General features: G+C 42.9%; 1 protein-coding gene across 1 annotated transcript; it reads left to right on the forward strand.

The window, feature by feature from the left end:
- The first annotated feature begins 1,019 nt into the window (after window positions 1-1,019).
- On the forward strand, window positions 1,020-17,239 carry ezh2 (enhancer of zeste 2 polycomb repressive complex 2 subunit). The gene is made up of 19 exons (XM_079576533.1): window positions 1,020-1,563; window positions 5,224-5,347; window positions 5,421-5,549; window positions 7,458-7,577; window positions 7,665-7,785; window positions 7,865-8,017; window positions 9,435-9,537; window positions 10,451-10,614; window positions 10,694-10,791; window positions 10,860-11,151; window positions 12,547-12,710; window positions 12,786-12,921; window positions 12,995-13,120; window positions 13,215-13,393; window positions 14,910-15,005; window positions 15,082-15,163; window positions 15,243-15,323; window positions 15,431-15,515; window positions 16,708-17,239. The coding sequence occupies exons 2-19, from the start codon at window positions 5,231-5,233 to the stop codon at window positions 16,766-16,768; spliced, it is 2,307 nt and encodes a 768-aa protein (XP_079432659.1). The 5' UTR covers window positions 1,020-1,563; window positions 5,224-5,230; the 3' UTR covers window positions 16,769-17,239.

The following is a 17,239-nucleotide window of genomic DNA, read 5'->3' on the forward strand; positions in this document are numbered from 1 at the left end:
GTTTATTAATTAATAAACATCGGAGATTAGTCTGGATGCCAGGCTACCTGTTTGGAGCCATAGGAGCAGACTGCTAACAACATCTTTGGTCGTTTTGCGTGACTGAGCACACACACAAAGACCAGACAGGTACGCATCAACTCGTCTAAGCTCAGGTAAGAACATATCTCAGTATGAAATGGCCTGTTCCTTTAAATTGAAACAAAAATATATACAGTTAATCTCAGTTTATTCTCATTTAAACATGTGTGTGTGTTCAACATCGTTCACAACAGCTGGGTGAAATGTAATGGCAGCATTTTCTTTACCAAAATCTATTTGAAAAGCCTTGTTTGTTCAATAATGGGAAATTTGTTGCCTACTGTAACAACCTCTATTTGTAACTTTCCTTGTATTTATCAGGTTTCTATCCGCTGTTCAACATTGACTGAGTCCTTGAGCTCACTTGCGCAATTCTTTATTGAAAGTTGGTTATATATAGGCACTTTTGCTTGCCCAGGGGTAGTTGAGCAATGCATTTTCTGCCTGCATTGCCCTCAATGACGTCCGGCCAATCGAGACCGAGGGGGGGCGTAGCTTGTTAAACCCGTCGACCCTAGTTCTGCATCCGAGGCTGTAATCCAGGTATATTCCCCCCAAACCTGCTTCATTTAAATGGATTATAATTCGTCCTCGGATGAATTTAATCTGCTCGTTGTTTACCGTGGCACGCGGCTTTCTCTTCATACAAATAAATCGCTTTCACCTCCGCGCATGCGCACCTGAACGCTGTCGGGACAGCTGCAGGTGCCACATGGGTTTAGAGCGCGTTCTGCGTGTTTATGCCCCAAATTGAGGGATTAAAATATATAAATCCAGCGTTTATAAACACTTGACATGCTTATATGTTGTGTAAAGTTGTTTGCATGTTAATATTATTTGTTGTTATATTTTTAATCGAAATATTAAAAAGCTAACAGTCGCTCCAAACACGACTCGCGAGCTGATCAACTGAACCCGCGAGCGCGTATTCTCTCTTTCTTCGCCGTTTCGCTTGTTTTTATTGACATTCGGGAGAACAAAGAAGCCGTCCACATGTCCCCGTTGCAGGGCCCCACACGTTCCCCCCCGTCCCATTGGTTATTGCTGAGAGAGCCCTCGGATAATCAGCGATGCGCGAGCCTACACCGGGCCTCGCGATTGGCCCGTACGGTTTGGCGCCTCTTGAATGTGCCGCTGTCGTGGTGGGCGGCGAGAGCGACGGCTGGTAGCACAGTTTGAACCGTTTCAGCTGGGGAAAAAACACGAATTCGGTACTTTGTTTACATCGGACATAAAAGAAAACAATCGTGTTCCGCACCCGAACGCCGCTGCTTTTAAGATACTTTGACAAGGAGCCGGGGAAAGTGCTGTTTTTTGTGATATTCTAGCGATAAAGCCGCTCCCTCGTTGTAAGGAAACTGGTCGCTAGCCGCGAAGCTAACCGGGGGGAGCTAATCCTGAACACAAAAGACGACTTCGCTCGCTGTTGTCATCTTTTTCTCCCAAACTTTGCGTTGGATGAGGACTGTGTTTTCCGAACAGGTAAGGCAAACTGTCAGCTATGCATGTGTGTGTTTTGGACGCCTTTTTCGAGATTAAAACGAGCCGCGGATGCCCTTTTGTTAGGCGTCCAAATGTGTTAGCACTCGCTCGCCGGTTGGTGGTGTCGTGCCAGATTGTGCATCCCTTACAGATTTGAGCATCTTGTATTTTACACTAACAAACTGTGATTACATTTCAGTATTTTAGGATGAAAACAGTCTTGTCCAATGAAGTTTGGCATGTGTATTTCAGCAGTTGTCTTGGTGTTAAACCCGTTTTGCTTTTCGTTGTTTTGTACAGGAAGTCTAAAGCAATTATCCTTGGCACAGAAGTTGACATAACTGGGTGAGGTTAAACTCACAAGAACCAGAGTTTTATGGACTAGTTGCACATCTTTCCTCTTGGTCTCACTCCTTCATGTCATGACCTAGAGCCACCAATACCGAAAGTTTCAAGTTGTCTTTCAGCTCGAATCATTTCACTCACTTTTTCTTCTGTAATTATTGTGCGTACATGTGACTGGGAAATGACACTCTTGGCTCTTCCTATTGTATTAATGTTGTTTATTTAAAGTGTATTTACTGTAAAGGCTAATATTAGGACTTCCGTTGGTCAAACTTGGGTCATACTTATTCAACAAGCACAAAGTCACGATGACCTAGACTTGAGTGTCAATGTAAGTGGGCTATTAGATGATGTAATATCCATTTCAGGAAGCCATCCATCTGATTGAGACTTACTTTTTATCTCAAGCACCGTAAACAAACTCACAAATGTGCAATTGTTGAGTTTTAGTCATGCTTTTCCTAGTTTATTTTGCATTTTTGTTCTTATTTGATGAAAAAGCAGCTCTTCTTTGTATGAAATGAGACTTCTTTCTCTCCCTGCCCTGCGTGTCTGTTAACATATAAAAGCATTTGTTTGTGTAGAAAGTGGTGTTTTTGTCTGAGACAGTGGTTCCTTTAATTTGGGGGCGACAGACGCTCAGTTCAGACTGTTGTCATAGTGACGGACTGCTTGTCTGAGAGAAACTGGATCGTTGAGAAGTGCAGAAAATCTGTGAACATCCCAGCGCCTCAGGAGGGAGAGCCTCCAGTCTCACCGAGAAGTAGAGTTGACTTTCAGTCTTGAGGTTCGCTCCAGTGCAGCTGTGACCACAGAGGTGCACGGCTCACTGAGGAGGAGAGGAGGGCACCATTTTATGTCACTGAAACTTACTAAAAAAAAATGGAAAGCACCGTAGTTTCTTGTTTCAAAACTATTAACACGATCTTCAATAACACATCAGGTGCAATAAACAAGAGACACAATGAAGCATAATGTAGTTGTTTGAATAATATAAAACATACAACTAAATGTACTTTAAAGAGGGGGTATTATGCTTTTTTCAATCACATAGCACCAGTCTATATCACACTACAATGATGACGAAACCTTCTGTTGGTCTGTAAATGCAGTAAATTAAAATAACTGCCTTGTATAAAATGTCTCTCTCAAAATGGCTGTAGTGAATGTCTTGAAATAGGCCTCTGTCTCTTTAAGAACCTCTGACCCTTTCCGACACGCCCCCTCCACACGCTGTCTGTGGCATCAGTGGGGAGGGGGTTCTGCTGAGGAGCAGTGGTTGGTTACTCGGCTGGTGACGAAAGCTCGGAGGCGTCTCCAGGAGGTGGGGGCGTTCCTAGGAGGACTCAGACAAACCTATCCCTAAAATGGCCGCCATCAGAGTTTTTACAGATTACTCAAAAACACGTGAATGTGCCAAGGCAACACTTCAGGCATGTTTTTAATGAGGGAATGACATAATAACATGATGCAAAGCTTGAAAAAGTCGATTTTGCATAATACCCCCCCTTTAAATGAGTATTGAGCCCAAAAAGAGATTGTTTGTCGGCTTAGTTTAGTTTATTTGCACAATTTCACACATTGCATTTGTTGCTACATCAGAAGCAGTGTTGGGGTCACATATTACAAAAGTAACAAGTTACAAAAAACAATACTTTTTTCAGTAGCCAAGGAATATTAGCACTAGAGGAAATCCCCAAATGTATTTATTGGTTTATTTGGTAGGTACAGTGCAAGTTAATGAACAAACCACACCGGATTGTAGCCTTGAGATTTAATTTCCATCCGTCGTCCATGCGCACTCTCAAACACACTCTCAGACATCCTGGCCTATTGTACATGTTTTTAGTGGTAGTGGAAACCGGAGTACCCGGAGGAAACCTACACAGACACGGGGGGAGAACATGCAAACTCCACACAGAAAGCCCCCCCGCTCCTTCTGGCTGTGAAGCACGAACGCTAACCTGCGCTACCAAATCAAGCTGGACGCTGGCGTAGGAGATCTGCAGGAGCTCAACATCAAAACGAAACACAAGAGAATGGGGAAAGAGAAGGAAACCCCTGCTCGGCGGCATCACGACCATCTCAGTCCATGTGTTGCTAAAGGTGTTGAGCAACTGAAAGTTTTGTAACTAAGCTACTTTCTTGAAACAGCAATATGTGATGTGACCCAAAACACATTACACTTTAAGGCTGTAACTACCGATATAGAACACATTACAACCACAAAGTGACTTGCTCAACAGTGACCAGAAAAAAACAATCGTGTTTTATTGTGAAAAATGTACTCCCACAAAGCAAAAGCTCATGAAGGGTCAGTCCCACCACCAGCACCACCCCAATTATATGGTTGTTACCGTATAGCAATTACTGTTTCGAGCAGTGGTTTTTGACTTGGTTAACCTCATGGTCCACTAGAGCAGCAACGATATCATGCAAAGTCCAAGCCTGCATGCAAATCTCCTCACACATGCACTATATGATCTTAACAAGCATTTACATCCTTCACTTTACTTTTAAGCAGCTGCCCCTTTGTCCTACACAGTCAGTGTTTACGCTGCTCTGATGGAGCTGAGCGTAACATTAGCTGCATCTCCTGGTCGTGACTTGAGTCAAAATCAGCTGGAGCAACATGCAAATTATATCATTCCCAAAACATCATCACCAATTACAACAATATAAAAAATTTTGCCAGTATAACGATATAACCCACCATCACAGCAGGACAATCCATGACACAATTTTGTTTAAACTCAAAAAACACATTGGAACCTAAAAGTGCTATTAGTATATTCCTACAGTGCAGATTATTGTTGTTTTTAGAATTAAATACAGCTATTAAAGAGTCTAAGAGCTCGACACCAGTCATTTTAAGAGACTTCAGTGCTTTTTCAGTAAATAAATGCTTCCTGAGAAAAGCATTTACTGGAAATGGTCCCGCGACCCCCAAGTCGACGGCCATTGGTTTAGAAGATTTGCTGCTGTTCTTTATCAAGATCTACACTGCATATATACTTTCAATGTCAACTATAAAAAGATTAAACTATGAGCTGACCCCAAGAGCTTAGAAGCTTCTGTGAATAGAAGCGAAAAGTCCTCAACTCCACCGAACCCACATGTTTATGTAGAGCTCGAGAAACCTTGAGCACATTTGTCTTTGCAATGATTGAGTGTCTGTTGATTCACCAGAGACTCCTCGCCGTCATAGTTTCTTTTGCGTACATACATAATGCATACGTGGGCTGAATATAGGTCAAGCTCTAAACCCGATGGAGACTCTGGTGCCCTGATAACGGCCGCTCCTCTGTGCTGCAGCCGAACCATGGTGCTGACGGGGAAGCGCTCGGAGAAAGGCCCTGCGTGTTGGAAACGCAGAGTCAAGTCTGAATACACGCGACTCCGGCAACTCAAGCGCTTCAGACGAGCCGACGAGGTCAAGGTAAGAACGCGCAGAAATGTCTCGAATCAAAGAAAGTTGTGACCGTTTTTGATGATGATTTTCTTGGGTTTAGACCATGTTCAACTCGAATCGTCAGAAAATCAACGATCGGACGGACGTTTTGAACCAGGAGTGGAAAACCAGGCGGATTCAGCCGGTGCACATCATGACCTCCGTGAGCTCCCTGCGAGGAACCAGAGAGGTGACCGTTTATTTCAGTATCGCTTCGTGCTAAGGCGAGACACGGCATCGGTGTTTCATGCAGCGATAGAGATTTTTAGGTGGATTTCTCCCTTTACATCTCAGTTATAATCAGAGTAAAAGAAAAGACTGAATTCACTCTTGTCCACTAGGGAGTCTGAGATATCCAGGGAATAACTACTACAGCACAGCACTCCCTCATCTTTCATTATTCAGTCACAAGTATTGATATGTTTTATATCCACATGTAGCAGGGAGACGCTGTGGCTAAAGTAAAGAGAAACATACAGGCGCTTGTGCAGACGTTAAAAAAACTTTTTCTCAAAATTAAGTTTTCGTTCCACTCTTAAAGAGGGGGTATTATGCTTTTTTCAATCACATAGCACCAGTCTATATCACACTACAATGATGACGAAACCTTCTGTTGGTCTGTAAATGCAGTAAATTAGAATAACTGCCTTGTATAAAATTGCTCTCTCAAAATGGCTATAGCGAATGTCTTGAAATAGGCGTCTGTCTCTTTAAGAACCTCTGACCCTTTCAGACACGCCCCCTCCACACGCTGTCTGTGGCATCAGTGGGGAGGGGGTTCTGCTGAGGAGCAGTGGTTGGTTACTCGGCTGGTGATGAAAGCTCGGAGGCGTCTCCAGGAGGTGGGGGCGTTCCTAGGAGGACTCAGGCAAACCTATCCCTAAAATGGCCGCCATCAGAGTTTTTACAGATGACTCAAAAATACGTGAATGTGCCAAGGCAACACTTCAGGCATGTTTTTAATGAGGGAATGACATAATAACATGATGTAAAGCTTGAAAAAGTCGATTTTGCATAATACCCCCCTTTAAAGGGACAATACGGAGTTTAAAAATGTTAAACCTAAGTGTTTCCCTCCCCCTACATGTTCCAGCCATGTCCTAATGAGTAGAATGAGCCCAGACCTGTTCACCACAACTGCCTCTACAATCTTGGTTCTGGTTCTAATTGCCGTCATGCAGACTCCAAGCTTTCCAGACTTAACAATATTTAAAAGGATTTTTCAGAGGGATCTTTTAACCTCTAAACCCCCGCCTGAACCTTTGGCTTTTCCCAAATCTAAAGGCTTCTTTAAAAAAATAGCAACACAAATGAGACGAAAATAAGACGTGAACGTGAGAAAAAAAAATCTATGAAAAAGTGACAGAAATGTGATGAAAGCGTAACAATAAAGCAATGGGAAAAAAATCACAAAATGCGAGGAAAAGAGATCAGTTTTGGTGGTCTTGGCTTTCAAATGTGCTCAATTAAGACAGGCGTTAAGAGGTTAAAGCCACACTGCGTAACATTTTGGACTACATGCTCCTGATGACCAGCTTGACACAGAAAAGGCTTTTTCTGCAGTGGGTGATTAAAGAAAGGATTTTAAATCTTTAGTCACATCTCCATAGAGACGAGCTGGAGACGTTCCCACTCCTGGTAAAGTTAGTCACGTCTTAGGAGAGCTGAGCCGCTCACAACAAAAGCACATGTTGGTTTTTACATTTATGAGGAATTTTCAAATTATAAAAATATCTGTCATAAAATAAATGCTTGTATTTCAATATTATTTATTGCCTAACATTTTAAAACCATTCATTTAAACTTTGCTCCATCCATTATTTAGATTTTGTCACTGAAAACATAGGCAATTTGGGCTTTTTTTTCTTTTTTTTGTATGAAAACTTAAAATGACTGAAGTTTGAGGTACATTTTTCTCATATTTATGCCGGTAATCTACAGCAAAAGTTTCAAATTGATCCCTAAATGTAAGGTTTTCATTCACCTCTCAATGTCTCGCATTAAATTTTCCTGTAACTGTTTATTATTGAAGGCCATGGATCATACTCCACATAAATTAACAACATGTCCTTATTGTGCATCTGTCTCTTGTTTTCAGTGCACGGTGGACAGTGGGTTTTCTGAGTTCCCGCGGCAGGTGATTCCTCTGAAGACGCTGAACGCCGTGGCCTCGGTCCCCGTCATGTACTCCTGGTCCCCCCTGCAGCAGAACTTCATGGTAAAGCAATAAAAAGTTTACGGTTATTCATATTCTGGCTCTGACGCTCCTCTTTAAAGCACCTGGACGTTTCTGTCGTCTTCACAGGTGGAGGATGAGACGGTGCTACACAACATCCCGTACATGGGAGACGAGATCCTGGACCAGGACGGGACCTTCATCGAGGAGCTGATCAAAAACTACGACGGGAAAGTTCACGGGGACCGAGGTGCGACATGTGACCCTTCATTTATTTAAAGACTTTCTAAGAGGTTGAGGAAAGTGTAAATGTGAGTCTTTCTTTCCAGAGTGCGGGTTCATAAACGACGAGATCTTCGTGGAGCTGGTGACGGCGTTGGCTCAGTACAGCGACAACGAGGACGACGACGAGGACGACGAGGCCGAGGTCGACATGTGCGACGGCAAAGAGCGGCCGGAGGAGCAGAGAGCCAACCACGAGGGTAACACGCTTTCAGATGTTTAGGCCCTTTTTGTTTAATCAGTAATGCCTTTATAATGAAAACGAGCCATGTGAAACCTAGGGCTGCACATTATATCATCACAATCGGTCACAAGAGACAAAGAATAGCAGCAATACTGTGGTTTTCCATGTGACAAAGATCATTACATTTGATTCCAGGCATTGAGCTAAATTCCTGACTTTTTGCACCAGAAGTTTAGCAAAAATACGAAGACTATGGTCCACATTTTGCTGAACACTTCCTTAAAGGAACAGGCCACCATTTTTAAATACTGAGATATGTCCTTACCTTAGCTGAGACGGGTTGTTATGTAGCTGTCTGGTCTTCATGCGGGCCCTCAATCACGTAAACAGAGCACAGACAGCGGTAGCATGTAGCCTCTTGTTTTTACTGTTATCTTGAGCAATGAGTACATAAAAATGCCACTGTCAATTAATTGTCTCCCATTTTCATCCTCAGTCTGATATTGTTACATGTGGTAGTACTACATAGTGCTACTTCGGTATCCAAAATGGCCACCAAGATCACATGACTGAAAGGCATGTAGAGCTCCAAACTGAGGTGAAGTTAGTTGCTACCAAGCTCTTTCTCTATTTAAATACGGTTACATGAACCTTTCCACGATCCAAGTACAGTCACATAAAATTAAACATGTAGATGTACTAGGCGGATAAAAAGGGAACTATATTGCAAGGCGTAGAGAGGCGTAATATCACTACGCCTCTGTTTACGTGACTGAGGGCACACGTAAAGACCAGACGGCTACATATCAACCCGTCTCAGCTGAGGTAAGAACATATCTCAGTATTTAAAAACAGTGGCCTGTTCCTTTAACTTTTCTTTACACAAATCTTTGTTCAATTGGCTTCAAAATATGAAAAATCTTCCATTATTCCTCCGTTTACTGGAACAGAATAAAATCTTAAAAATGTATAAATGCATAGATCTTTTTTTTCACTTTGTTGCATTATAAATATGTAATTTAGGTATTAAAAAGCTTTAAATCTTGCTCGTCTCTTCCCTGTTTTTGGCACATTTTCTCTGCCTTTGTTTCCTTTACACATGTGTATTAACCTCTTGCCTCTGCCTTACCCGAGTGCATTTTCTCCAATCTGAAAGCTTAAAAAAAGGCATCAAAATAACAACGAAAATGAGGATGAAAATGCAGCAAAAAAAGGACAAAAACACAACAATGTGACAAAAAAGTTACGATCATTTTTGTAGGTCTTGGCTTTCAAATGAGGCTTTACACAGTTGCTCTCCAGTTGAGAAGCTTTAAGATTTGGGTAAAGCCAAACTGGAGAAAATGAGCTTCGGTTAAGGCATAGGGTAAGAGGTTAATGAACTAAAATATTAACATTATTGTGATATTCAACATGATGTTTTCTTTGACCAGGTCGAGCCAATAACGTCTCCAAGAAGTTTCCCACAGACAAGATTTTTGAAGCCATTTCCTCCATGTTTCCCGACAAAGGATCGACTGAGGAGCTGAAAGAAAAGTGAGTCAATCACTGTGGTGTTTGTGGAAAAATATCCACTATATAAAGGTTTAAGATCAAGGTGCTTGTCATTGTCACTAACCCTGAACACAAGGTCGTTATGGCAACGTACCGTTAAAGTATACCAGTCTGGTATAAAAGAAAAGGTTTAGGTGCTGCTGGTATCAGAAAAATAAAGCAGGTAATGAAAAGAAAGCTAAAAATTTATATTCAAATGTTGATGCTGTTCGTCATCAAAAATTAAAAAAGAATTAAACACAAGTTGGGGAAAAAAAAACAAAAAATTGGGAAAAAAGAAGTGGAAAAACTGGGGTAAATGTGGGGGGGAAAATGTAAGGGGAAAAATGGCTGGAAAATTTTGTGGAAATGTAGGGGGGGGGAAATATATATGGAAGATTTGGGAAAAAATGTACATGGGAATAAAAAAAACTGGGAATATTTGGAGGAAAACTGAGGGAAAAACATGAAGAAAACTTTGAGGAAATGTAGGGAACAAATCTGAAAAAATCTGGAAAGTTTCAGAAAAACTGGGAACATTTGGAGCAAAATTGGGGGGAAAAAAAGAAGATGGGGTGGGATGTGTTAAAAATGGGGGCAAATAAGAAAAACTTGGAAAGTGTTTATTCTGCTCTTTTGTCGTTAAAGGAAGTTTCTTGGTGGTTTCAATTAAAACAAATGATATAAATGCAAATGAAATGAAATGGAAGGAATAAATGAACATTATTAATCTGTTTTATGGTTCTGCATGACAAATACTTTAGTGTAGGTATTGGAAAAAAATAAGTGAACGGTGCCCAGCCCTAAAAGTCAGAGTTTTCTTTCATTTTGTGTGTGAATGTTGTCCAGTCGTCCAGTGTTAACCGCTGCTGTATCACAGCAAAGCTCTTAAAGGCTGTTGTCCCGTGTGCTGCAGGTACAAAGAGCTGACGGAGCAGCAGGTCCCGGGGGCCCTTCCTCCCGAGTGCACCCCGAACATCGACGGCCCCAACGCGCGCTCGGTCCAGCGCGAGCAGAGCCTCCACTCCTTCCACACGCTCTTCTGCAGACGCTGCTTCAAATACGACTGCTTCCTCCACCGTCAGTGCACGGATTCACACCTCACGTCCCGGGACAGGCTTTGAAGCATCGTCGTGACCCGTTTGTTCCTGTGTTTCAGCGTTTCATGCGACGCCGAACACCTACAAGAGGAAGAACCTGGAGAACCTGGTGGACAGTAAACCGTGCGGCATCGACTGCTACATGTATCTGGTGCAGGTAATGAACGCCCCCATGTTTCACCTGTGTTACTTTGGGATGAGGTTTCACGTGTCCTCTCTGAACAGGACGGGATGGTGAGGGAGTACCCCGATGGAGTCGCGGCGGAGCGAGCGAAGACGCCGTCCAAACGCAGCGTGGGCCGTCGCCGAGGCCGCCTCCCGAACAGCGGCAGTCGCCCCGGCACCCCCACCGTCTCCTCGGAAACCAAAGACACGGACAGCGACCGCGAGGGCAGCCGGGACGACGAGCCGGAGACGGGGGGCGCCGGAGAGGACGACGGAGACGCCGGCGCCGAGGGGGAGCGCGACATGGAGGAGGAGGAGGACAAGAAGGACGACAACACCAGCAGCAGCTCAGGTACCACATCACGAAACCAGAACTAAATGTGGTTTTGATCTGGTTTTATGAGTCCCGTCACAATAACGTCGCCCACCTCCATTTTGGATCAACATTGTTTACTCAGAGACAACAGGAGCTTCTACAACACTATAATACATAAAATACAGTCACTTTATAAAGCACAAAAATACCAAGTGTTTTGCCTAAAATGCTTATGAATGATCACCGATACGGATATGAAGGGAGTTGGCCGATATTGTAAGTATTTAATTTGATTTTAAACATGTTTTTTATCTCTAATAACCTGTAGTTAAACTTTTTTTGATAGTAAAGGTTCAATCATAGAGATATATCAAAATGGAGGTTTTTTTTTCTTCCAAGGTCGATGTAGATAAGCACTATTGATATTTGTGGGCCAAATTTTTTTGAATGTCTCGTTTATGATTCTTTGTATTGCTCCTGAATGTGTCAGTGTTGAACTATGACAGCAGGGGGCGCTGTATTAGGGACATAGGGCTGAGTTATTCAGGACATTCATGTTTAGTAGATTCTTCAGAGAGAGCTTGTTTGGAAAACAAAAATCAGCAAAAGACGTCTGTCTCTTATGACTCCAAAATTATTTGCAAATCTACAACATAAAATGGGTACGAACTTGTGCGATTTTCACAGCGATGTGATTGTGGGAGAGTTTGATTGAGCTCTTTTTCCACTGCAAAGGAAAGGAAATCTCTCTTACTTTAGGTTCCGGAGATAACGGCCATAATTGATACCCAAATATTGGCCCAAAACTATCGGTTGGGCCTAACTCAGTGCTAAACAAAAATAATTGTCACCTGAAAGATGGCGCAGAAAAATCAAGTGGTCCAGTATATCATTTTTAACTTTTAGATATTAGAACACTAAGTTCATGAAAAGCTGTCTGTTGTTCCCCAGTATACAGATGCCGACAGTGTCTCCACAAACTGTCACTTTCGACGCTGCCAGAAAGAAAACAAAAGGGGAAAATAACTACTTTCTCACCTGCTCCACTGCTTTAACAATGCTGAATTGTGGATGTATTTTCTATCAGATAAAGATGTGCAGAGGAGCAAAGTGGTTCGACAGCTCATACAATCATATATAACGGAGATGCTAACCATAATACTAATTTTAGCTTCATGCTACATGCTAACCGCGAGCTGTGAGTGTCTTATTCACTTGTACTGGACAATCTGCTTCGTTTTCTAATACCAGAATTAGACAAAACTGGGTCTAAATCAGGTCATTTTCAAAGTGCCATCAACACAAGCCCATGGAGCAGCTTTAGAAAAAGGCTATGAGCAGTTCGACTGATGCTTCTGTTGTTGCTAGTCGTAGTTGCTCTGTAAGCTGTAAGTCCTTTAGTGACCGTCTGACCGTCCTGTGTTTGTGCAGAGGGAAACTCGCGGTGCCAGACTCCGGTGAAGCTGAAGTTGTGCGACCCGGAGCCGGTGGAGTGGAGCGGAGCCGAGGCGTCTCTGTTCCGGGTCCTCATCGGGACGTACTACGACAACTACTGCGCCATCGCCCGCCTCATCAGCACCAAGACGTGCCGACAGGTGAGAAACTACTGAGGTTAGACACAGAGATTTGAGAGTGAATGAAACATCTTGGTCCGTTTCCTCTTTGTTCAGGTTTACGAGTTCAGGGTAAAAGAGTCGAGTATAATCGCTCGAGCGCCGACCGAAGACGAAGACACTCCTCCCAGAAAGAAGAAGCGGAAACACCGGCTCTGGGCCACGCACTGCAGGAAGATCCAGCTCAAGAAAGGTCAGCCTCTTCTTTCAGTTTGTCAAATCCCTGAAGTCGTAGATGGATACTGACCTGTGCTGTTGTTTTACAGACGGCTCTTCGAATCACGTGTACAACTACCAGCCGTGTGACCACCCGCGCCAGCCCTGTGACTCGTCCTGCCCCTGCGTCACGGCACAAAACTTCTGTGAGAAGTTCTGTCAGTGCAGCTCCGAGTGTGAGTGGTTCATGACTCTCTACTTGAATCGTGTATCGAGCCCAAACTCTTATCTATATTGACTTTAATCCTTTGTTTTGTTTTCCGTTGCCAGGTCAGAACCGATTCCCCGGCTGCCGCTGTAAGGCCCAGTGCAACACGAAGCAGTGTCCGTGTTACTTGGCCGTGAGGGAGTGCGACCCGGACCTGTGCCTCACCTGTGGGGCCGCCGAGCACTGGGACAGCAAGAACGTGTCCTGCAAGAACTGCTCCATACAGAGAGGAGCCAAGAAGGTACGACTAATACTTCTGCACTACTTTTAAATACTATTACTGTAACTGCACTATAACGAGAGGAGCAATGAGATAGACCATCAGCCCAACTTTTTTTAATATCTGGCCAATCTGAATGTGTAATTAGGGATGCACTGATTCAATACTGGTTTTGGATGTCGGATCCGATACTGGAAAAAATACGATATCGGGTATCGGCTACAAAGATCTGATATGGAACCGGTACCAGTTTTGTTGCTCACCGCTTTAAAAACACAATTTTCACAGACGAAATCTAAGTGAATATAGACATGCTGTATATCATGTTCAAGCTAAGAACCTGGAGAATTCAATCAATGAGTTAGTTTTAAGCTCCGTAAACGTATTTTTGATAGCAATAGCATGCTACTGTTATTGGCAGCGTACTAATGCTAACAAGAACTAATCAAGGCTGGATCAGAAACTGTGAAAGAAATACCTAAAGTGACCTAATAAAATAAAATCACCCACTGCTCGCATGTATTTTAGTTAATGTAATGCTGATATAAAATACTTGTAATGATCAGATGACTTCATATGAACAGTTAAAGGAACAGGCCAATGTTTTTCCATACTGAGCTATGTTCTTACTTGAGCTTAGACGAGTTGATGTGTTTTTATGTACAAAAAGACCAAAGATGTTGTTGGCATTTAGCCTCCTCCTCTCCTAATTGGGGCCAAACGGGGGTGAAGTTAGAAGCGACCAAGCTCTTCCACGTTTTCCCTTTTTAAACATGGTTGCCTGAGTAGTTACACCATCCAAGTATAGTCACACAAAATTAAACATGTCGATTTTCTAAGCGGATAAAAAGGAGAACTATATTGTAAGGCGTAATAATAACGGGAGTAGTTCGACATCCTCGCAGTAATATCTTCACTTTACTGTGCAGACGCCGAACTACTCCTGATATTATTACGCCTTACAATATAGTTCCCCTTTTTATCTGCTTAGAAAATCCACATTGTTGAGTTTTGTATAAGTATACTTTATCATGTAACACTTCACGTAACCATATTTAAATAGGGAAAACATGGAAGAGCTTGGTCGCTTCTATCTTCACCTGGTTTGGAGCTATAGAGGAGAGGAGGAGGCTAAATGCTAACTGTGCTGTGTTTACGTGACTGAGGGCACGCGTGAAGACAGACAGGTACAAATGAACTCGTCTAAGCTAAAGTAGGAACATATCTCGGTATGTAAAAACGGTGGCCTATTCCTTTATGAAAGTCTTTTGGTATCGGTTAATATCGGCAGACACTCAAACCCCCAGTATCAGTATCAGAATCAAAAAAGCTGGATCGGTGCATCTCTAGTTTTGTTGTACAGCTTCTATATTCAACTTAAAACGTATTCAGATAAAGGTTAAATAAACTCCTCATGTGAATCTCTTTGCTTTGAGCCAGGAGGACAAACAACTTCCTAGTTTTGCACATTGGACTCTCAAACCCATCCACATATTTAACTTTGTGGAGTTAACCTCCGTTTGTGTCTGTGTCGCAGCACCTGCTCCTGGCCCCCTCAGATGTGGCCGGGTGGGGCATCTTCATCAAAGAGCCCGTTCAGAAGAATGAGTTTATTTCAGAGTACTGCGGAGAGGTGAGCGAGGAGCCGACGACACTCGAGACACATGTTAACCAAGGGGTCGTTTTAAATCACATGACTTCTCGTGCAGATCATTTCTCAGGACGAAGCCGATCGGAGAGGAAAAGTTTACGACAAATACATGTGCAGCTTTCTCTTCAACCTCAACAACGGTGAGAAACAACTGAATACAGAAACACAGATGGTTATTGTTTAACTATAACAAGACGGATCAATCTCTCTGGTTTTTAGATTTTGTTGTTGACGCCACGAGGAAAGGCAACAAGATCCGCTTTGCGAATCATTCTGTGAACCCCAACTGCTATGCAAAAGGTAAAGAGATCTCAGTTTAGTATTAGAAATAGACTTCATGGTTCAAGTTAAGACGCATTTGCTTTGTATGTGTTTGGTTTGTTGTGATTTACCTCTTGTGTTTTCAGTGATGATGGTGAACGGAGACCACAGAATAGGAATCTTCGCCAAACGAGCGATTCAGACCGGAGAGGAGCTGTTCTTCGACTACAGGTTTGTACGAAGTCTTAGACCTCAGGAACATTTCGGGATAAGTAGAGTAAACCAAGGTACAAGGTTAGATAGACATTCAAACTGGCAATAGCACTAGATTCCTTACCCACAAATTCCTTCTTTGTTTAAAAACACTTTTAAAGGGGGGTATTATGCAAAATCGACTATTTCAAGCTTTACTTCATGTTATTATGTCATTCCCTCATTAAAAACATGCCTGAAGTGTTGCCTTGGCACATTCACGTATTTTTGAGTAATCTGTAAAAACTCTGATGGCGGCCATTTTAGGGATAGGTTTGCCTGAGTCCTCCTAGGAACGCCCCCACCTCCTGGAGACGCCTCCGAGCTTTCATCACCAGCCGAGTAACCAACCACTGCTCCTCAGCAGAACCCCCTCCCCACTGATGCCACAGACAGCGTGTGGAGGGGGCGTGTCGGAAAGGGTCAGAGGTTCTTAAAGAGACAGAGGCCTATTTCAAGACATTCGCTACAGCCATTTTGAGAGAGCAATTTTATACAAGGCAGTTATTCTAATTTACTGCATTTACAGACCAACAGAAGGTTTCGTCATCATTGTAGTGTGATATAGACTGGTGCTATGTGATTGAAAAAAGCATAAAACCCCCTCTTTAAAATAGCAATTAAAACCAGGTTGAAAAAGCAACAAAAACGAGCCAGAAAATCAACAATACTCCAATATAAAAGTGACTAAAGAGCAAAAAAAGAAGAAAACATGACGAAAACCCTTCAAAAATATGACAAACACATCGGGGCAGTGCAATCTCAGGTCTGTCAGGGCATGTGTGTCGTCCCTGTTTCAGAGCGTGGTGTCCTGCACTGATCACCTCCACCTTCCTCCTCCTCCTGCACAGCTCCCTTCGCTCCACAACAGTCTTTCACCATAATATAATCCGTTTTATTCTCCAGTGAACAAGCATAAGCCAGAACAATAGTAGAAATGAGGCTTGTATGGTCTAGCTGTGAGTCATGCCTGGATATCTCCTTGTTTGCCCCGTTTTTGTGTCCTGTAGCTCCTCTTGTGACGCCTCCACTGTGCAAAATCTACTTAAATAAGCTTCAATACTGATGGTTTAAGTTGAAATGGATGGATTTTTTTGGGACAAATACCAGCTTTTCTCTTGGATGTTATTGTTTAATCCCACGTGAAGCTAAAGTCCGTCTCCGCCCGCAGGTACAGCCAGGCGGACGCCCTGAAGTACGTTGGCATCGAGCGCGAGAACGAAATCGCCTAAGAATCTACCTCTGAGACACAGGCCTTACCCCGACCCGCAGGAACACGTCAGGAATCACACACTGCCAACTTTGTACCTTTCTATGGGATTATTTCACTGAACTCCGACGGACTATCAACATGTTTCTTTTGTTTTTTTTACTCAAACACAGTGAAGAGACCAAACCAAGTCTTTCTGCTTCTTCTTTATTGTTTTTAGTTCAAACTTCAGGGACCAACTTCCACCACCAGCTGTTTTTTCACACGATCCAAATCAACCCTTTTTTATATTTCCGTCTTTCAAAACGCTGCGAGAGATCAGAGCCAACACTGTCAATTTGTATTAGGACTCGAATCAAAACGCCAGCAGAAAATGTGAGGCCTTGAGAAACTGTAACTTTATTTTGAAACGGGGGGGAAAAAAATATGGAGGTAAATTTCTGGAAACAGTATTTGACTTATTTGAGTTTTATCTATTTTAATGGGAAAAGGT

The sequence above is a fragment of the Gobius niger genome, assembly GCF_951799975.1.
Source record: "Gobius niger genome assembly, chromosome: 18".
In the NCBI taxonomy this organism is placed as follows: domain Eukaryota; kingdom Metazoa; phylum Chordata; class Actinopteri; order Gobiiformes; family Gobiidae; genus Gobius; species Gobius niger.